This window comes from Mytilus galloprovincialis, chromosome 2 (assembly GCF_965363235.1).
Source record: "Mytilus galloprovincialis chromosome 2, xbMytGall1.hap1.1, whole genome shotgun sequence".
Classification (NCBI taxonomy): Eukaryota; Metazoa; Mollusca; class Bivalvia; order Mytilida; family Mytilidae; genus Mytilus; species Mytilus galloprovincialis.
In genome coordinates this window covers 45,219,535-45,243,110 of record NC_134839.1, presented here as the reverse complement: position 1 = coordinate 45,243,110, position 23,576 = coordinate 45,219,535, and the positions used below count along the sequence as shown (strand labels likewise).

The 23,576-nt window shown below is 32.4% G+C and overlaps 2 protein-coding genes across 11 annotated transcripts in view; one reads left to right on the top strand and one right to left on the bottom strand.

Annotated features, from left to right (window-relative positions):
• The window catches only part of LOC143063667 (centaurin-gamma-1A-like), a 95,805-nt gene extending 89,315 nt beyond the window's left edge, over positions 1-6,490 (bottom strand). For all 10 annotated transcript variants that reach the window (XM_076235940.1, XM_076235944.1, XM_076235943.1 and 7 more), the window contains exon 1: positions 6,152-6,490. In XM_076235940.1, the coding sequence (XP_076092055.1) occupies positions 6,152-6,326 (175 nt within the window). In that variant the 5' untranslated portion in view covers positions 6,327-6,490. The remainder of the gene's footprint in view (positions 1-6,151) is intronic.
• On the top strand, positions 6,488-18,441 carry LOC143063669 (costars family protein ABRACL-like). The gene is made up of 3 exons (XM_076235953.1): positions 6,488-6,569; positions 11,311-11,381; positions 15,281-18,441. The coding sequence occupies exons 2-3, from the start codon at positions 11,321-11,323 to the stop codon at positions 15,469-15,471; spliced, it is 252 nt and encodes an 83-aa protein (XP_076092068.1). The 5' UTR covers positions 6,488-6,569; positions 11,311-11,320; the 3' UTR covers positions 15,472-18,441.
• Positions 18,442-23,576: the final 5,135 nt, after the last annotated feature.

The following is a 23,576-nucleotide window of genomic DNA, read 5'->3' as shown; positions in this document are numbered from 1 at the left end:
TAGAGCAATTCACTATGCTGTTGAATATTAATCCTCTCAAAAAAATGTTTGAAGAAATTTTCTTTTTTATTTATGAAATTTCAAATGAGAAAAATTGAACCCAATTTTTTTAATCACATCCCCCTTTCCCTTATTCCAAAACTAATCTCAATTAAAATTTCTAATGGAGTTTGCAACAATAACTACTCATTTAAATACATCATAAAATATTAAGATGTAAAAAAACTGCTTGTTATCACTGAATGGTAAAGATTATTTAATTTATCAGTTGGTAGTAAAAAGTGAATATACATTGTATATTGTATATAACAAAGATTTAAGTTGATTCTGGACAAAGAAAGATAACTCTAATTAAAAAAAATTTGATATTTCACAATATTGTGCAATTAGATATTTCTTGCCATTGCGCAATACTGTGCAATTGAAAAGACTTGCTATTGCACAATACTTAATATAATAATTTTAGATCCTGATTTGGACCAACTTGAAAACTGGGCCCATAATAAAAAATCTAAGTACATTTTTGGATTCAGCATATCAAAGAACTTCAAGATTTCAATTTTTGTTAAAATCAGACTAAGTTTAATTTTGGACCCTTTGGACTTTAGTGTAGACCAATTTGAAAACAGGACCAAAAATGAAGAATCTACATACACAGTTAGATTTGGTATATCAAAGAACCCCATTTATTCAATTTTTGATGAAATCAAACAAAGTTTAATTTTGGACCCCGATTTGGACCAACTTGAAAACTGGGCCAATAATCAAGAATCTAAGTACATTTTTAGATTCAGCATATCAAAGAACCTAACTGATTCATTTTTTGTCAAAATCAAACTAAGTTTAATTTTGGACCCTTTGGACCTTAATGTAGACCAATTTGAAAACGGGACCAAAAGTTAAGAATCTACATACACAGTCATGACAGTTAGATTCAGCATATCAAAGAACCCCAATTATTCAATTTTGATGAAATCAAACAAAAGTTTAATTTTGGACCCTTTGGGCCCCTTATTATGTTGGGACCAAAACTCCCAAAATCAAACCCAACCTTTCTTTTATGGTCATAAACCTTGTGTTTAAATTTCATAGATTTCTATTTACTTATACTAACGTTATGGTGCGAAAACCAAGAAAAATGCTTATTTGGGTCCCTTTTTGGCCCCTAATTCCTAAACTGTTGGGACCTAAACTCCCAAAATCAATACCAACCTTCCTTTTCTAGTCATTAACATTGTGTTTAAATTTCATTGATTTCTATTTACTTAAACTAATGTTATTGTGCGAAAACCAAGAATAATGCTTATTTGGGCCCTTTTTTGGCCCCTAATTCCTAAAATGTTGGGACCAAAACTCCCAAAATCAATACCAACCTTCCTTTTGTGGTCATAAACCTTGTGTTAAAATTTCATAGATTTCTATTCACTTTTACTAAAGTTAGAGTGCGAAAACTAAAAGTATTCGGACGCCGGACGACGACGACGACGACGACGACGACGCCGACGCCAACGTGATAGCAATATACGACGAAAATTTTTTCAAAATTTGCGGTCGTATAAAAATTAAAATTTTTGCGGTCGTATAACAAAAACTACCTCGACCAAAAACCTTTAACCTGAAGCGGGACAGACGGATGAATGGACGAAAGATCAGACGCACAGACCAGAAAACATAATGCCCATAAATGTGGCATAAAATTAGCTTGCACTAGTGACTACAGTTGTAGCTACAATGTATCAAATTCATATTCACCAACTTGACTCAAATACCATACATATATTTAATTTTTTTTACATAATATAAAGGGTATCCAAATAAACATCAACAAATTAAAGCATGTACTGTTACTTTATATCAGAATTTTGTGTGTATTTTTTTAGTGCAGACGCCAACTAATTAACAGTCAAGATGACCTCAGATACTTCCAATGGTCACATAACCCGATATCAGAGTTTCGCGAAAACTTGTTTTGACCCGTCGATCATGGGACCGATAAAGCAAGATTATTTGTCAGTCCTACAAAATTTTAGCCAGTCCAAAAAAATCTGTCAATTTTATCCTAAAATAAAAATAATAACATATTTTATCTAAAATAACTTTATTAGGCCACACCAATTTAATTTCTTGTTCTACGGATTTTTGGACTCCAAAATTTGGGGCGAGCGAGCGATTTGAAAATTCAAATAAAAAAATATTTATTTTGCAAATTCTTGAGGCGAAGCTGGAAAAGTAAAGGCGAGCGATTATAATTTTTTTTTGTAAACATAAAATAGTAGGTTTCAACAATATTAAAACTTGTACTTTGACATTTCTTTAATTTCTGAAGTATTTTTTCCCTGTTCACCAAGAAATATTTAAATCTGGTCTTTGTTTGTGTGACTGACAATGAGACAATTCTCCATCTAAGTCATATACAGTTTGGGGCAACCCCTTAATATTATAAATATCCTTTTTTTCATGTTTTATGAGTGATCAATATAAGTTATAATATATTTGTTTGTACAAAAGGGCTCATATTTTCTTAAAGAACTATACATCTATCTCGTATTAAATGGTCAAAACATGTCCAAGAATTTTGTAATATTCCTGGACTTTAACCATGTTAACACATTTACTTTAACAGTTTAATATTATTCAAAATAAGTGGACCCCTCTTTTAGAAAAAGTTGTTTAAAATATGATGTAACTCTCCTCTTTTTGAGTACAAAATTCTAAGTTTTCAAAGGTTTTGAATAGAAGAACTATACAAATCCTCGGTATTTCTATTTTCTTTTCTACATCAGTAAAATGACCCCTTGTCTGAGGGAGGGTTGTTCTTAACCTGATAATAACAAACACAGGTAAAAGTACGACCTTTTACACGGGGATTTGATACAGATCAAACATCAAGCTATACAGGGCCCCAAAATTATTAGCATTCAAACAGGAAAACCAACGATCTAATTTATATATCCAAACGGGAAAATACCAATGAACAACATCAATAAACGATAACTGCTGAACGGCAGGCCCCTGAATCAATCAGGACAGGTGCATAAACATGCAGAGGCTATGGATAGTTTTGTTTCGGCAGCATACAATATAATTGCCGTTGAAGGCAAATCCTTCAGAAGTTCTTTGTACTTTATTCTAACAACGAACATATTTTGATAGGGAATATAAGTAAGGGGGAAAGAAACCATTTTTTTGTTCTTTACTGGTATATATTTCCGCTTTTATAAATTTATATCGGAGCACTCCTTCTTTGGATAAATAGGTTTCATGCTGAAACAAATATTCTCACAGATATTTAAGAAGTGTGGTGGTGTGCTTTTATGTTAAAAATCGTTATATACAGGTTAGACTGTGATTTTAAAAACAAATGTTGATATATTTTTATAATATTTACAACAAAAAAAAACGGTGCGGGAAATGGACATGATTACATTTCCGGATGCGGGAAGCGGGAATATAAAAAAAATAAAAAAATTCTGTTTTGAGAAAAATAGGTGCGGGCGGGTCCGTCGAACAAGGAATCAAATTGGTGTGGCCTTATTGTTAGTTTGATTTTTCACAGCCACCAGCAAATAAACAATGAATAACCAATTCTTTTTTTCTGATTGGTCTTATTTAAAGTCATCTTCACTATCTATTTCATCATCTGAATCAATTTCTCAGTATTTGTTATCTCCATCATCGATTGTTTGCCTGGGATGGCTTAATGAACAAATTTAGCAGGCCACGTGTAGATCGGTGCTTTGGTTTCCGTAGGTTTCCATTTGTTTATAATAGGAAACCAGTACTGGAAATTACCAGCAGGTACATCTGATGACCGAGGTAAATATGTATTGCGGTACAACTAATTACCGATAAAAAAAGACACTGCAACAGCCATTTTTACATCGGTCATCAGGACCGGCACTAGCTTTCAAAATACTGGTCCGAGCCTCATTTTGACCGACAGGACCAACCATTTTCGTGAACTCTGCGATATAAATAAATTGCCACCTCGTGCAATTGAAATTTTTTGGTCAGTTTGATTTCACGTTATAGGTGAAAATAAAAGGCTTTGCCTGATAAGACTACAGAAGTCAAACACTGTACAGACAGTACAGTTGGGGCAAATTTGGACACAATATTCAAGCTTGATACTGTCTGAACTTACTTGGATTTTGATCAAATACCACCAAACTCAATACAAGCCTTCCCTTTGTAGTACATGTATATGGAACTAAAAGTTTCATGAGATCTGCTTAAAACTTTTTTCAGATCTAATTCAAAAACGGGAAAATCCCCCCTTTTTTGATGAATAAAACCTCACATTTTTGTAACTGGGAGACAAAAAATCTTAAATTTATAAAATCGAAAGGGAGCTTACTTCACTAGACATATTCTATTACCCAAAAGAAAATGAGACCTGCTTGAAGCATTTTTGAGTACATGTACATTGTAATAGTAATAGTAATGAGTTATTGTCTGAAAACTGAAAAAAAACAACATCTTTTTTAGTTAATAAACCCCCATAAATCTGAAACATAAAACCTTAAATTTTAAAAAAAAGAAAGGGAGCTTAAATGTACATCAAAAGCTACAAAAATGTATAAACAATTCACATTATCTTACAAAATTACTCTATTTCTTGCGCCCTTATTGGTACATGTAAAGTTTGACAGTTAAATGTACAATGTAGATCAGGGTTGGCAAAAACCCGGGTTTTATGAGTATTGCCCAGCCCAGTGGGAAATACTGGGAAAACCCGGGTTTTACTGGGTTTTAGTGGGTAATACTGGGCAATACTGGGTAATAAAAAATTGGTCAGAATTTTAAAGAGGATTCAGTGATAAACACAAATGCAATACATTTAGTAAAATATTTATACCCTATTTTGTTTCTTTAGCATTTGTCTAGATTGGCAAACTGTAAATAGAAAGCAAATAAATCATTTTTTTCAAATGAATATAGCTCCTATTAAGAATTAACAATTACATGTATTAAAAAAACATCACATATAAAATAATAAATATGTACTGTCACTAATTAATAAGTAATTATTCAGATTAGAACACAGATTTGTTTATGTAACAATAATCAGTCCTTTCAATTTTATAAGTGTTAATGGCATGACCCTGTAGGGTGTTTATTTAGCAATATGAATGTATAACAATTAAAATTAACAATTCACTTAAACACTGCAATAAAATGCATTTTTCAAAGTTTGGATTATTGAAACAATACTTAGTAATTAAAAGGTATCTTTAAATGTTCAAATCTTGTATTCTGCCTACATATAAAATTAATAGAGAAGAGAATGAAATTGAATTTTCTAGAAATGACTGTCAATGGTTATCTGTATAAAAAGTATATATTTAGCTGTTATACTATGAAACTATAACAAGTCTTTACTATTACATGTATGTGTTAAAATAAGCTTAAAAAATCATATTGCCCAGTAATGCCCACTATTACCCATTTCTGGGAGTATTGCCCAGCCCGGGAAAACCCGGGTTTTCCCGCCCGGGAATTCCCGGGTGGGTAATACTTTGCCAACCCTGATGTAGATGTTCAGTAATGGCAGACAATTAGCGATAAGATGTGCATATGTATCATTTGCATAGTCAAAACTCACTTATATACTTTGACAGAGTACGTTTTGTACATGTAGGCATTATAGTCCCTTGCAGGTGACTTATTGAAGATACAAATGTATAATTTGTCTTCATAGACAGTCTGAAATGTCTTGTAAGTTTTGAGTCTAAGGTGTCTTAAACCCGCCTGTTAGTATTAATGTTATATGTTTAGTTGTTAACCGAATCAAAATAAAACTTTTGTATTCGCCTGCTAGACTAGAGGGTGCATAAACCTTACATGAGCAAAATGAATGTCACTACATGTACATCGTACACTGCCAATATCTTTATATGAGGGTAAACCATTTTGAAATGTACATTGATGTACATATAGGACTAAGAGGTGAGTTACATCAATTGATTGTCCAAGTCGGTGTGCATGGCAATTTACAAACAACATGTCAACATAATGTAGATTTCACCGTCGTTTGTTTACAAAATAAATAGCTCCTACGGGCTAGTTAAATCCACATTAATTTGCATAATTTAATTAAAATTGGTAGTACTATCATGCCATGAACTCTTCAATAAACTCCAAAACCTACCTTCAATGCATACTACATGTTCTCGTATCTGTTGTTGAATCAAAGGGTCTGGAATAGCATCTATAAGATCATAGATGGCATAAATACTCGGGTGCACCGACTCAAATCGCTGAATTTCCTGTCTGATTGCCAGTGAATTACTTAAATACGGCTGCATCGGTCCCCTTGAATTCATTTTTCTGCAAATCTAAGATCATCGTTTACACACAAAATTCGTCATTTAATTAATTATTTCATGGGGTTAGGTATAAAAATGCACAAAATCCATCAATAACAATTTTTTACCAAAATGGCCTTAATTGTAGCGCATGCGCTCTCGCCGATTTTACGCATGCGTTCAATTTCCGCTGTAAATTTCCGGTTTAGGGTGTATCGCACACAGTTTGGTACACATTGTTTTTAAGTAAACTTAAGTAAAGTAAGTTAGTGTGTAAAGTAATCTTTAACTCAGGTTCAAATATATCAAAAATAATTTAACATAGAACATGAGCTTCTACGTACACCGATTGATTTAATAAAGAATCCAATCTTCTTTACTAAGATAATTTTCAGTACTGACCGAAGACACAAGTCCTAGTCCTATAACATATGACTTCGCATTCTTATTCAATTTTTATCGTTTTTATACTGATATTTTATTTTTTTTGGTGGCACATTGATAGTAAAAATAAAATATCAGAACAGCAAATAGAAACAGTAAATAATGCCCCGGAGGTCATATATGTTATAGGACTATTGATAGTAAAAATAAAATATCAGAACAGCAAATAGAAATTAGTAAATAAGGGTAACACGAATGACCGAATAACACTGTTATTATCCGAATAACACTTTTATTATCCGAATAACACTTGTAATGACCGAATAACACTTTAGATTTTAATATTAGCACATATTGGTAACTTTTAAACATTGATTATTAAAGAATAATATATTATCGATGTATTTTATAACTTAAAATGATTTACAGAAAGCAGATAAGTTCATAAAGATCATTTTAAATTTAGCGTATAAATCAAATATGGTGGCCATTGTGATTTCCGTGGTCACCATATTGGATGTACACGCTAAATTTAAAAAGTTTTTTATGAACTTATCTTCTTTCTGTAAATCATTTATAAGTTATAAAATACATCGATAATGTACTCTTATTTAATAATCAATGTTTAAAAGTTACCAATATGTGCTAATATTAAAATCTAAAGTGTTATTCGGATATTAAAGTCATAAGAAACCTCAAAATAAAAAAAATAATGCATGTGTTTTTTATAACTCAATGCATAGTTTACATTATAAAACGTATGTACATATACTTTTTTCTGAAGAAAATTCTTTAATTTATTCATATTTAGAAGGAGTTTACTTTATTTTAATTGCTTCCTTCCAGGAAGCAATTCCACCGACATATTTTCCGTATGCAAAGTGAACTCAGAGTGACCCATCTCGTAAAAATCCGGTGATCGCAATACGCATGGATGTCCTTAAAATAAACTATTATCTGAATTTACATTTTAAACACGTGTTCAATTTCCATACTTTTTTGTTGATTTGTTGTTGATTGGTGACAATGGTTAAACTTCGGCTTCAAAACACTAACTTTAATTACCTGCCATATTTTCACAACAACACTGACCGATTGAAAAAATATTGATGATTATACGAAATTTATGCGAAAAAAATGAAAAATTCTTGAACAGAAGACTAAGTTTATGATGTTTGTATGCATTGGTTCAAGAATTGGAAGGACATTATTTTTCACCGGTCACTCGTTTCTTATGACTTTAACAGTGTTACTCGGTCAATCGAGGTACCGGTAAATGATGCCCCCGAGGTCATATGTTATAGGACTAACACAAGTCCCTGCTCCACACGACTGCAGTAGTCTCAAAAAGTTTCATTGATCTGAAGAGACATTTCGGCCACATTGCCATTTCGTCCACAGGTCGTTATCAACTATATTTTTCCATTCTGCCATACTTTTTTTCACAAAGTGAACTCAGCTTGGCTCTTGTAGTCAGCAACAAAATCTTTTCAAACTACTATAATCCCAGGGACAATATTCTACCATTTTCCTTGTGTGTCGAAACAAACATTTGAAACTTTCTAGTCCGAAATAAAATGTTACTAATCTGGGACATCAGACTAGTGTCTAAGCTTGCATTCTGCCAAGTATTGCCATTTTACAGTTCTCTTGAATGGTACGTATTTCTCAACAATTACTTTTCAAAAGCATAATGATAGAGACGTCACAATTCATTCTTCATATATATATATATGTAGCATGAAAACTCATGAGACAAGATAGTCATAGAAATAGCACTAGCTGTCAAATTCATATTCATTGATTAAGACTAAAATACTCATAATTGATTTGTAATATACTAAAATACAGTGTTCCAGCTAAGAGGCAGATTTTAGGAAAAAAATTGGCTGCTTACATGTATATAGGGAATCACTGAAGCGTGACTGAAGCGGGCCCCCTCTTAGGCCGTTAGTGGGCCCCCACTTATATAAATTTCCAGAACAGCCAGTGCATCTAGGTTTCATCAGGGCAGGGTGCCAATTCTGAATCAAAGTTCTGAACATCGGATGACCGCAAGTTCTTGTGGATGGTCATATGCACTTGTCTCAGAAAAAAAAATTACGTGTGATTATGACATCGAAAAGATATTGAACTTTAAATTTTAATCTTTGAAAATGTGACGGGCCTACTCAGGACATGGTTATTAAATACAATTTATTATCTTTGTAATAAAGTCCAATCTAGAAAAGATTTAAATAATCAATATGCTATCTATTTAGCCATTAAAGGGGCACTAGCTACATGGTTAATGGGTTAATTTTGTCAAAATAAGCGAAGAAACATTGATAATGTATTAAATCCGTATTCATGTGAACTTCAATCTAACCCCTTAGCTAGTGATGGATAACACGTGAATTGAGTATGTATCTATACTATTAAACGAGAAGACCTCATTTTTGGTGTCGCTTCTCTTCTTTCCAGAATAAATTAATCAACACGCCTCTGTGTCCTATAGGTACAGTGCATAGTCGCATTTGTCATCCATTCATATGATTATTCAGATTGAGTTATTTTAGGAGAAAAACGAGAAAAAAGGCATCCGGATATTGTCCCGTCATTGTACGAAATTTTAAGTCAGATTAGACTTCCGGTTTGCGTTTTTCTGTATACTTTGAACATACATATACTACGAATAAAGTGTATTTTCAGAATTTTATCTGCTATCATTTTCAAGTTTACTATCCACGGCGGTCACAGAGTTTATTAAATAGAGAGGGTCTGTATACTATATCAATGATCACCATGGATCGATTAGTAAACTTAGAATTGAAAGTAAATACGCTTTATTTATATAGTAATGAATGTTCATAATATACAGATCAGCGCTAAAATTATTCATGTGAACTTTTGATACTTTTTCTGAAATTCTCCAGTCATTAAATCTTTTACAAAATTCATTGATTACATAAAAAAAAAGAAGATGTGGTATGATTGCCATGTTAAGACAACTCTCCACAAGAGACCAAAATGACACAGATATTAACAACTATAGGTCACCGTACGGCCTTCAACAAAGAACAAAGCCCATACCGCATACTCAGCTTCAAAAGGCCCGAAATGACAATGTCTAACAATGCAAACGAGAAAACTAGCGGCCTTATTTATGTACAAAAATTGAACGAAAAACAAATATGTAACACATAAACAAACGACAACCACTGAATTACAGGCTCCTTACTTAAATAAATGTTCATAACATACTAAATGTATGTTCATAACATACTAAATGTATGTTCATATTGAAATTGATAGAAAACCAAAAATTGGGAACTTTGGAAATAAAGGTGGAGGGTAAAAAAACATTTTCCTGTCCCCAATAACATATGACTTATGATACTTTTGCTGAAATTCTCCAGTCATTCTGTATTTTACAAAATTCTTCCAACAACACTTTACATACTTTAAACTACGCTCTGAATGCCCGCGATTTCGCGGGTGTGTTCTAGTAATTATTTAAAGGAAAAGAAGGTAAATCATTTAATTGACTTATTCGATTCACAAATACTCATTCTTATACAAACACTGATAAAAACAATGATTAACATATATTTTTAATCTATAATATAGAATTAAACAGACATAGAAAAATGATATTACATGAGTTTGCTTTTTCTATTTATATCTTTATTTATGTTTATATCACTTATATGGTCATCGGAAGTATTCAGAGGCCAACTCGATAATTAATTAGATGGCGTCTAGGCTAAAAACACACGAAACGAAGCTACATAGTCTCACACTATGCCATGTAAATTGTTTATTGTATACTTTTTATGATTTGGATAAATGTTTTACAATGTTATTAAAGTCATAATAAACGAGTGACTGGTGAAAATAATGTCATTCCAATTCTTGAACAAATGCATGCAAACTGTTTACAAATTACTCCAAGTCTAACTATTTTGTGTTAAAATAAGCTTAAAAAATCATATTGCCAAGTAATGCCCAGTATTACCCATATCTGGGAGTATTGCCTAGCCCGGGAAAACCTGGGACCGGGAATTCCTGGGCGGGTAAAACTTGACGACATAAATGACGTATATAATCGTCAGTTTTTTTTCAATCGGTCAGTGTTGTTGTGAAAATATGGCAGGTAATTAAAGTTCGTGTTTTGAAGCCAAAGTTTAACGATTGTCAACAAACAAAAAAAAGCATGCATGTTGAGCACGTGTTTAACATGTACAATCAGATGATAGTTTATTTTAAGGACATACAATCACCGGTTTACGAGGTGGGTCACGCTGAGGTCACTTTGCATACGGAAAATATGTCGGGGAATTGCTTCCTGGAAGCAATGAAAATAAAGTAAACTTCTTCTAAATATGAACTAACTAAAGAATTTTCTTCAGAAAAAAGTATATGTACATAAGTTTTATAAGGAAAACTATCCATTGAGTTATAAAAAACATATGCATCATATTTTTTTTTACACTTTAGGTTTCTTATGACTTTAATCAAATACTTGAATTTGAGTCAAATCGGTGACCATGAATTTGACAGTTAGTGCCCTTTAAAGGTGTGTTATTGGAATTCCAAAGTTTTATAAAACATGTTGAATTCTCTTTCTATTTTTCAGGTCCAAAAAAATGGATGTAAACAAAGAGATTGGACATTTAATTGATGCTATTCAGAGATTAGGTACAGAAAGTAAGTCATTTGTATAAATAATAGATAAAAGGAGTAGGTCCAGTAAGACCCCTTTTTGGCCCCAAAATATAGCAGTTTTACAAAATTGTTAAAATGTGAACTTTTAGTTATTTATTAGAATGATTCTGCTACATAAATACAGCCTGTTTTTGACAATACAATGCACATATATCTGGTACTAGCACCGCTAAGTCTTGCTAAATTACTGAAATCTTCACTATTCTAGCATTTTAGTTAAATTTTAGACAGTTTTCGTGTAAAACGAATGTGGTCACATTCGTGTTCATCCTTAATATTGAAATGTAAGTTGTATTTGATGGTAATATATAACATATATAAAGGTTGAGGATGAACACCGATGCGGCCACTTTCATTTTTGACAAAAACCATCTGAAAAAATTTTCGGCATATTTGGTAGATTTTTCATATTAGAGCTTGAATTGGATCGTTTTTAATGACTAAATCAGTTAAAATCTTCTACATAAACTAATTGATTCAAATGGAATAGACACTTAAGTGTTTAAAAAGTGGTCAAAATCTTTCGTCAGATGAACCTGAAATTTGAGGCCAAAATCGGTCCTTAATGCACCTACTCCTTTGCAGAGCAGGGTTAACCTTGCTTGAATTATGTAACCACTCAAATTATGATTACTGTCTCGTCTGCCAAAGGGCCCAAATAAGCATTATTCTTGGTTTTCGCACAATAAATTTAGTTTAAGTAAATAGAAATCAATGAAATTTAAACACAATGTTTATGACCACAAAAGGAAGGTTGGTATTGATTTTGGGAGTTTAGGTCCCAACAGTTTAGGACTTAGGGGCCAAAAAGGGACCCAAATAAGCATTTTTCTTGGTTTTCGCACCATAACTTTAGTATAAGTAAATAGAAATCTATGAAATTTAAACACAAGGTTTATGACCATAAAAGGAAGGTTGGTATTGATTTTGGGAGTTTTGGTCCCAACAGTTTAGGAATAAAGGGCCCAAAGGGTCCAAAATTAAACTTTGTTTGATTTCTTCAAAAATTGAATAATTGGGGTTCTTTGATATGCTGAATCTAACTGTGTATGTAGATTCTTAATTTTTGGTCCCGTTTTCAAATTGGTCTACATTAAGGTTTAAAGGGTCCAAAATTAAACTTAGTTTGATTTTAACAAAAATTGAATCCTTGGGGTTCTTTGATATGCTGAATCTAAAAATGTACTTAGATTTTTGATTATTGGCCCAGTTTTCAAGTTGGTCCAAATCGGGGTCCAAAATTAAACTTTGTTTGATTTCATCAAAAATTGAATAATTGGGGTTCTTTGATATGCCAAATCTAACTGTGTATGTAGATTCTTAATTTTTGGTCCCGTTTTAAAATTGATCTACATTAAAGTCCAAAGGGTCCAAAATTAAACTAAGTTTGATTTTAACAAAAATTGAATTCTTGGGCCTCTTTGATATGCTGAATCTAAACATGTACTTAGATTTTTGATTATGGGCCCAGTTTTCAAGTTGGTCCAAATCAGGATCCAAAATTATTATATTAAGTATTGTGCAATAGCAAGAAATTTTCAATTGCACAGTATTCAGCAATAGCAAGAAATCTTCAATTGCACAGTATTGTGCAATAGCAAGAAATCTTCAATTGCACAGTATTGTGCAATAGCAAATATTTTCAATTGCACAGTATTGCACAATAGCAAGAAATATATAATTGCACAATATTGTGCAATAGCAAGAAATTCCAATTCGATTTCAATTGGAGTTATCTTTCTTTGTCCAGAATAGTAGTTGAATCAACTTAAATCATTGTTTTATACAATATACAATGTATATTCACTTTTACTACCAACTGATAGATTAAAACAATCTTTACCATTCAGTGATAGCAAGCACTTTTTTTTACATTTTAATATTTTATGATGTATTTAAATGAGTAGTTATTGTTGCAAACTTCATTAGAAATTTGAATTGAGATCAGTTTTGAAATAAGGGAAAGGGGGATGTGAAAAACAATTGGGGGGTCAATTTTTTTATTTCAGATTTCATAAATAAAAAGAAAATTTCTTCAAACATTTTTTCGAGAGGATTAATATTCAACAGCATAGTGAATTGCTCAAAGGCAAACAAATTTTTTTAAGTTCATTAGACCACATTCATTCTGTGTCAGAAACCTATGCTGTGTCAACTATTTAATCACAATCCAAATTTAGAGCTGAATCCAGCTTGAATGTTGTGTCCATACTTGCCCCAACCGTTCAGGGTTCAACCTCTGCGGTCGTATAAAGCTGCGCCCTGCAGAGCATCTGGTTTTCTTTTGTAATTTATTTTTTACTGGATTAATTAACTTTTTTTTGCATCCAGCCCTACTGGTCTTTTTGATGTTCGTGCCCACAATGACACATTCCCCATTGTTTTTTTTTCAATTTCTTCCCAATTGTTGCTATTGTAAGGTCATGAAATAATTAATTATGTAAATTTTTGTTCCTGATTCTGATCATTCAACATTCAGTTTCTTTAAGGTTTATCTGCTATTTTTGTTTCTGTTAATGTCATTCCATTTATACATTGTAAATGACAATTTTATTTAGCAAAAGAAAGTCTAAACTAGAATAAAAGTATCCTTGAAAATTAGTGACTCTTTCAGGATGCATCTAAGGGGGTATGCAGCTGTCACACTGTTTGTCCATCATTGACCTTGATAATGGTTTTGTAGGTTACATGTATAAGATCACAAATTAATTCATGTACTGCATTTGTTAAAGTAGAACAAAGATTTGAAAACAGGCTTTAACAAAGTTTTAGTTTACCCTGACTTTTATATTGAACAGACTTGGGGTCAATTACATTGGAATGTAATTAATTAAATTACACATTCCATTGCAAAAATGATCAATTACACTAATTACACATTACACAGTTTTTGAAATGTAATTAATTAAATTACAATTACTTTACTAAAGTAATTCATTAAATTACACATTACATTTCATCATAATATTTTTATGCCCCACCTACGATAGTAGAGGGGCATTTTGTTTTCTGGTTTGTGCCTCTGTTCGTCTGTGCGTCCGTTCGTCCGTCTGTGCGTCTGTTCATCTGTGCTTCCGTTCACTTCAGGTTAAAGTTTTTGGTCAAGGTAGTTTTTGAAGAAATTGAAGTCCAATCAACTTGAAACTTAGTACACATGTTCCCCATGATATGATCTTTCTAATTTTAATGCCAAATTATAGTTTTGACCCCAATTTCATGGTCCACTGAACATAGAAAATGATAGTGCGAAGTCCAGGTTAAAGTTTTTGGTCAAGGTAGTTTTTGATGAAGTTAAAGTTACATCAACTTGAAACTTAGTACACATGTTCCCTATGATATGATCTTTCTAATTATAATTCCAAATTATAATTTTGACCCCAATTTCACACTCCAATGAACATAGAAAATGATAGTGCGATTGGGGCATCCGTGTACTATGGACACATTCTTGTTTAACAATATTATACATGCATGTGTAAAATATTCATGTAAGCATATAGTTTAAGCGTTGCATTTGATAATCATTATTAATTTTAATGTTTTGTCATTTAGTCTGAGAGTACATATATATAAATATATAGATAAGAAGAAGTGGTATGAGTGGCAATGAGACAACTCGCCATCCAAGTCACAAAGTGTAAAAAGTAAACAATTATAGGTCAAAGTATGACCATCAACACAGCCTTGTTTACATACATATTCATATGGCAGTGTTTATCTGTATGTTAATAGGTTTCAACATAAACTGATAAATTTTTTATATTTTAAGGACTATCGCGCAAATTTTGTTTAATGCATGATTTACTATGTTCTTGAAATTAAGTTTCTTTACAGCTTTAGAGAGACTGCCTATCATTTTGATTAATTCTGTTCTATTTCAGATTCTGACAAACAACATGAAGTAACCTTTGGTACATTGTTTAATGATGATGATTGTGCCAACCTTTTTGAAGCAATGGTAGGAACATTACGGGCAGCTAAGAGAAAGAAGATTATTACTTATGATGGTGAACTACTGCTACAAGGAGTGCATGACAATGTTAAAATAACTTTACTAAAGACAGAAGTTTGATAATACTGGATTTTAGCTTCATTTAACAAATTGCAATGTCTTTCAGTTGAATAGGCACATAATTTGTGTGATATACAATTTGTAAGCTATTTTTTATAAGTCATTTTTTTTTTCAAGTATAAATATTTGATATTTTTAGTACATTTGTAGATGTTATTAAAATGATATTAGACAACAACTAATATGTCCGGTTTCCTGCCTCCTGTCTTAAAAAACATCAGTAATTTGAAATTCTATTTTATTTGTTTATCAACAAAATCTGGAAAATGTGAATTGTTTTCTATAAGTCCAATCTTGATTTTCACAAATATAATTGCAGCACGTACAATGTATGATGGTATATTTGTAATTTTTGAAACGTTTGGCAACTTTTCAATCAATTTTTGGTCAAACTTATTATGAAGAATCCAGTGAAAAATGGATTTGTAATCTACTCTGTTAGAGTCAGTGATCAGACTAAAGGTCAGTAGGGATGCAAGAAAACAGACATATTTATGTTCTAGTCTTATAGATAAAGAGTGCAATATATTGCTAAATAGTCTTGTTTAGATTTGTTAAAGAACAGGAATCCTCCTGCTTTTGGAATTTTGTTTTTTTCTTGTCTTAATTTCTATCATTATATGGCCTGGAAGCCATTTTAAATAAATAGTAGCTTTGGCTAAATGTTCTGACTAAGTCCTAGTACTGCATCATATTTATTGCTGTTTAACAGTAACTTCACTTTGTTTTCCCCAAAATCCATCAAATATATTGATAGGTTATGTATTATTGTTATGGTAAGATTTTTCTTTAAAATGTTTATTAGATAACTTGTCATTTTATGCCCTTTTTCAGACAATCAGTGTTCAAGGTTGTAAGGAATTTCTTTGTGCCCAATGAGAGGGACTTTTATAGGTTCAAAATGTCAAACGGTTTAAAACAATTTTAACTTTTCATCCTACCACAAAACGAGCAGTCTGGCGTACTATATTTATTTTGGATACAATAATAATCCTCAATGGTAGTTTAAAAGTGGTGTACTTAATTAATTAGTTCTTAAAAAAGAATGATTTTAACATGACATTTTGCTATGTTTTATTTGTTTTTTCTTGAACATCATCTGGAAATCATCAGAAAAAATGTTATGTATAATACTTTCATATCTGTTTGAAAGTGTAATATTGCTAATGTTGGGTTTTTTAAATGCAGACATTATTGCGTGGATTTATTATTGCGATTTAAGGAAAATCCGCATTCAGATATATGTAGCAGATATCAATATGCGAGTTCTTATTACTGCGATACTCACCCACTTGCATTATTGGCATTTATAACAGCTCACAATAATTTCTGAACTTACTGAATCAAGAATAAAAATTATTTTCATAAATGTATATGTAGCATATTAATCTATTGCAATAAAAAATCATAATATCTAATAAAATTTGTAGATTTAGCTAACAAAGTCCTTATATTTGTATAAAGTAACATTCGTTTATAGTGGAAAATTGTTTTAACGTTGAATAAGCTACAATTAAAAATTGCTTGCTGGTCCCTCTCTGTGATTACCATTATATTACGCTGGTTCATTTCCCAATCAATCTGTCACCAAGGGAAGATAAATAAATCGATTTTCGTTCATAGTCTTTTTCAAAAATGATGAACGGTTCTTTATATTGGTATGTAATCATTTTAAACGTTTCAAATTTATGAAATTATATTCGTACATCAATGTTTTTGATACACCAATAACAAAAACTGAAATATATTGAATTGATACATTTTGTAATTATTCAAAATTATATCAGAAACCTAAACTTAATTATAAAATAATGAACCTGTTAAGGGGAGAGAATACTCGCATAACTTTTTCGAATTGGCACATAATACAAGGAAATGTCACTCTTGCATACAAATGGCACATCAATGTAATTAATTATCTGCGAAATCGTCCCCCACCTTCAATGATGATTCTAAATTATAAATATAAGCAAAAGTTGTTAATCTATAGATAGTTAAGACTAATGAAAGCTAACCCAATGTAAAAATATTTCTTTGCAATTTTTTAAATTTTCCTCAGAAAAATACTCGAGCCACTTGACTTTCATAGCTCAAAATTAACGTTTTTATACAATATTTGAATAAAGTAGTTGAAGATTATTCGCTTCTCAAAGTGTAAGACGCAATAAAAATCGTATGCTTGCACCATCCTTCCGAAATACAGATTTAATTAAGTCCTGAACATTTCGACATTTCTTCGTATATTTTGGAACAAAACCGGTTTTAACCAAATCACAAGTACGTGTTAAGATCCGACTAAATACCTATTTTCCTATATGGTCAGGTAAAGTTGCTAGTATATGTAAATGAGTGGGACAACTATTTTTATCACAGTATAGAATTATGTAGTGTAAATAAATCTTTATTTTCTAGTTAAGCTGACAGAAAGAAACACATTAAAATAGGTTTTGTTATTTAAAACTTATTGAAATCCCTCCAATAAAAGTTTTAAATACATAAACAAATTTTGACAGATTTAGTTGTATACAAAAAATGGAGAAAATTCCTACTTTCAGTAGGTTGCTGTATAAAACCTAGTGACTTGCTGTATAACATCAAATACTACACAATTTAAAATGGTGAAATAACTTTGAAACTTGAATAAGACAACTAATAACTTATGGAAGTAATTTGATCTTAACATAACACATTTTTATTTAACAAACAACAAAGAAATTACACAATTAATATGCAGATTTGCTTCTTTTTTTTAATCTTATTACATATATGCTGATAGATTTAAGCTCAAACCAATACTTGGACTAAAGCAGAATAATAGTGCTTTGGAATGTTTAGGATCAATTAGGTAAGGGAAATGTGAGTTTATTGATAATGATATGATGTTTTGTGTATTTGATAATTAATGAGTTTCTGTTAATTTATCTTTATGCAGAAAACTTGCATTTGAATATTAAATTTATAAGATAATTATATGAATATTTTTATTTAATTGAAGTTGCAATTTCTAATGGACAAGACTACAACCCAACATGTATCCAGTGCTTTGGTATGTGCATCATTTCTATGTAAAAATCATGTAATTCTCAGAAGCTTGTAACTTGTGGTTAAGATTATCGAGATAAAAACTACCTTAAATATGATGGCCAATGTTCACATCATTTAAGCCAGTGTGATTAGTATTCAGTTTGTGATTAACTAATAAGAATACAGCCTATGGTTTGAACTATTTTTGTCTCGCTTCAAAAAGTGAGACATAGGTATGGTGATTCCTGCGTCTGCGACAAAGACGGCAGCGGCATCAACAATGTATTAGTTTGTGATTAGGTCTAGTTTATGGTGAACCACTAGTGGTAAGTCAAAGATATTTGGTATGCAGTTATATTAGTATTGACCCATCTCATTACCATGGAGATTATTTTACCGTCCCCCTCAGTTATGGTCTATTGACTTTAAAACTTTTGCTTAGTTTTCATGTATTAGTTTGTGATTAGGTCAGTTCATGGGGAACCACTAGTGGTAAGTGAACTATAATTGATATGCAGTTGTATAAGCATTGGCATATCTCATTTCCATGAAGATTATTTGGCCCTCCCCCTCAGTTATGGTCTATTGACTTTAAAACTTTTGCTTAGTTTTCATGTATTAGTTTGTGATTAGGTCAGTTCATGGGGAACCACTAGTGGTAAGTGAATTATAATTGGTATGCAGTTGTATAAGTATTGGCATATCTCATTTTCATGGAGATTATTTGGGCCTGCACCATCAGTCATGGTCTATTGACTTTGAAACTTTTGCTTAGTTTTTGTCTCGCTTGACGGAGTCAAAAAGCGAGACATAGGCATGCTGTTTCCAAAGGCGGCGGCAACAATGTTTTAGTTTGTGATTAGGTCTAGTTTATGGTTAACCACTAGTGGTAATTCAAAGATATTTGGTATGCTGTTGTATAAGTATTTGGGACATCTCATTACCATGTAGATTATTTGACCCTGCCCCCTCAGTTATGGTCTATTGACTTTGAAACTTTTGCTTAGTTTTCATGTATTAGTTTGTGATTAGGTCAGTTTATGGGGAACCACTAGTGGTAAAGTAATGATAATTGGTATGCAGTTGTATAATCATCAGCATATCTCATTTCCATGGGGATTATTTGGCCCCTCCTCATTCATGGTCTATTGACTTTGAAACTTTTGCTTAGTTTTCATGTATTAGTTTGTGATTAGGTCAGTTTATGGGGAACCACTAGTGGTAAAGTAATGATACTTGGTATGCAGTTGTATAAGGATCAGCATATCTCATTTCCATGGAGATTATTTGGCCCCGCCCCCTCATTCATGGTCTACTGACTTTGAAAATTTTGCTTAGTTTTCATGTATTAGTTTGTAATTAGGTTAGTTTATGGGGACCACTAGTCATAGGTTAATGATGATTGGTATGCAGTTGTATATTATAAGCATTGGCATACCTCATTTCCATGGAGATTATTTGGCCCTGCCCCCTCAGTCATGGTCTATTGACTTTGAAACTTTTGCTTAGTTTTCATGTGTTGGTTTGTGATTAGGTCAGTTTATGGGGAACCAGTAGTGGTAGGTCATTGATACTTGGTATGGAGTTGAAATAAATTTGGCACATCTCATTACCATGGATATTTTTTTACCCTTCCCCTCAGTTTTTTTTTTATTGACTTTAAAATTTTGCTTAGTTTACATGTATTAGTTTGTGTTTAGGTTTGTTTAAAGAGAACAACTTATAATAAGTCAATGGTATTTGGTGTGCAGTTGTATTAGCATTGGCCCATCTCATTTCCATGGAGATTGTTTAGCCATGTACCTTCAGTCATAGTTCATTGACTTTGAATATTTGATAAACTTACATGTTAAAGTGTTGCTATTTTTTATTTCAACATTTGCATTATCGAAATTACCAAAAAGGGAGACATATCTCTGTGATAACAGTTTATCAAACTGGCTACTGAAACAAATAAACATAATTACTTTCATTTATCTTCTTCAAAACAAAAACTTCCTAAACAGCACATAGTAATAGGGAACATCCACTTCAGCCAGAAAACATCCTCCAAATTCCTAAACAGGACATAGTAATGGGGAACATCCACTTCAGCCAGCAACCATCCTCTAATTTCCTAAACAGCACCTAGTATTAGGGAACATCCATTTCAGCCAGGAACCATCCTCTAATTTCCTAAACAGGACCTAGTAATGGGGAACATCCATTTCAGCCAGGAACCATCCTCTAATTTCCTAAACAGGACCTAGTAATGGGGAACATCCATTTCAGCCAGGAACCATCCTCTAATTTCCTAAACAGGACCTAGTAAATTATGGGGAACATCCACTTCAGCCAGGAACCATCCTCTAATTTCCTAAACAGCACCTAGTAATGGGGAACATCCATTTCAGCCAGGAACCATCCTCTAATTTCCTACACAGGACCTAGTAACGGGGAACATCAACTTCAGCCAGGAACCATCCTCTACTTTCCTAAACAGCACCTAGTAATGGGGAACATCCACTTCAGCCAGGAGCCATCCTCTAATTTCATAAACAGCACCTAGGAATAGGGAACATCCACTTCAGCCAGGAACCATCCTCCAAATTCCTAAACAGCACCTAGTAATGGGGAACATCCACTTCAGCCAGGAACCATCCTCCAAAAACTTAATTTTTTTTGCATTTTTGCTAGATCAGTATGTGTAATATGGTTGACCAATATTTTTTTTCTAAATCCAGAACAATTTATTTCTACCAAGAATGGTCTATCTTGTCAAATCATATTTTCTCAACACATTTTGGAAGCCACTAACTGTACACCAATTCTTGTCGACTTGTTCATTTATTTATGTGAGGCAATTGTCATACAGGACCGTCTAAGAAAGAATGAATGGAAGCTAACTTTATACTTGTGTTATATAGATTCACTCACTAAATAGTCCACACTAAATAATTCAAAAGTTCAACACGTCTGTCTCACAAAACTTTTAACATCTGCCTCATATCTTGACTTACACCTAAAGAAATTGAAAATGAGGTAAGGGTGAGAACAAATCTTCACAACAAAAGAGATAGATTTCAGTTTTCCCATTTTGAACTTTTCATTTGTATGTAGAAACATTTGAGCAGCGCCTGTTATATCTTCCAACTGATACGATATTCCAGAGCTTGCATTGCCTATCATGCATTTGAGGCGAATACCGACATTTTTGTGCTTTGTGTAGAATATTATCATAAATGATTGGATGTGAAAGACCTGAACGTATAATATGTCTGCATGTTGATTTATATTTACAAATGATGTCCTTGTACAGATGATATACTTTATTAAATGTTTTAACCAGTTTGTGATGTCAAAATCCCGGATGTAATATTTTTTTTACTTCAGAGATTTCTTTCATTAAAATCAAATACGCTGTTATTTACACGAGTGAATCGAACAAGTTGGGATATATAAACACCATAAGGTGGTGACAAGGGAGCAATAGGATGATCACCTCTCTTATCATAAATTTTAGCATTAAGCTTTACGTTAAAAACATATATCAAGATCCAGGAAAGTGTTCATAATTGGTATTACTAGCATTATTAAAGCGATCATTGTCTCTTAATAGAAAAGAGGGAGGAAAGGTACCAAAGGGACAGTCAAACTCATAAATCGAAAATAAACTGACAACGCCATGGCTAAAAATGAAAAGGACAAACAAACAAAAGCACACATGACACAACATAGAAAACTAAAGAATAAGCAACACGAACCCCACCAAAAAACTAGGGGTGATCTCAGGTGCTCCGGAAGGGTAAGCAGATCCTGCTCCACATGTGGCACACATCGTGTTGCTTATGTGATAACATATCCGGTAAATAGTCTTATTCAGTAGGTCACATTCATGAAAGTGAAGGGGATTGTAGTTACAATGTACGACTTAAGGAACCAACCGATATCATTTGTGAAACGGTCAACCAACTCGTGATGGCGTCCGTAAAATTTACGAAGTGATGATTTCAACTTCACCATTTGGAACTCTTGGTTTAATAGCTTCCTTGTGAGCAGCAGCCCTCTATCAAGAAAATCATGATAGGAAAAGAAGCACGGGAATATCGTATCATCTGGGAGATACCTCGTATGCAGGTGCTGCTGGAATGTTGCTACTTAGAAATGGAAAGTTCACAATTGGAAAGCTGAAATCATCTCTTTTGTCGTAAAGTTTTTCAACCGACCATAACATCAGTTATACGATTTTTAAGGATGTGAATTCAAGCATTAATGCCACTGATTTGGGTACTCCTACGTGATTACAAAAGCAAGTCATTTGTACCTGGTATCGTTGAGAAAAGAAAATGCAAATGAGATACGATAACATGCAGAGGTTTAAATTAAGAACATAACCTTGACCATTGACCTTGACATTTATGCATATTAAAAAGGAAGGGGAATTAACTCCTATAAGTTGTCTGCCAAAATTGAGGATATATACAGCATTATTTGAAAATCAGAATGTACATATCTTTTTTGGTTATGAAGGTAATACAATAACAGGACAACAATGTTCAGATTGATAACCGAGAAATATTCAATTAAACAGTGAGAGTTCCAAAAAGCGCAATAACTGTTTGGTATACTTTTTTTTGTAATATACCAAATAACATATTAAAATGGTGGGGAACAAAGGTTAATTTTGACTAAAAGAAGTGAAGGGAGAAGGAGGAACAAAAGTTAATTTTGACTAAAAGAAGTGAAGGGAGAAGGAGGAACAAAAGTTAATTTTGACTAAAAGAAGTGAAGGGAGAAGGAGGAACAAAAGTTAATTTTGACTAAAAGAAGTGAAGGGAGAAGGAGGAACAAAAGTTAATTTTGACTAAAAGAAGTGAAGGGAGAAGCAGGTGACTTATCAGAACAAAATCTAAAGGTCTTTCGCCTATACCTACAACCAACGTCTAATAAGAACATTTTTCATCATTCAGAGAATATTCAAAAGCACGTGACATAAAATTCAAAATTTCACAAAATGACTATTGTACTGCCTTTCGTTGAATGGATTTTTAGATCTAGATAAGTGACATAATTTAATTCCTTATCTAGTAGCTCTACATACA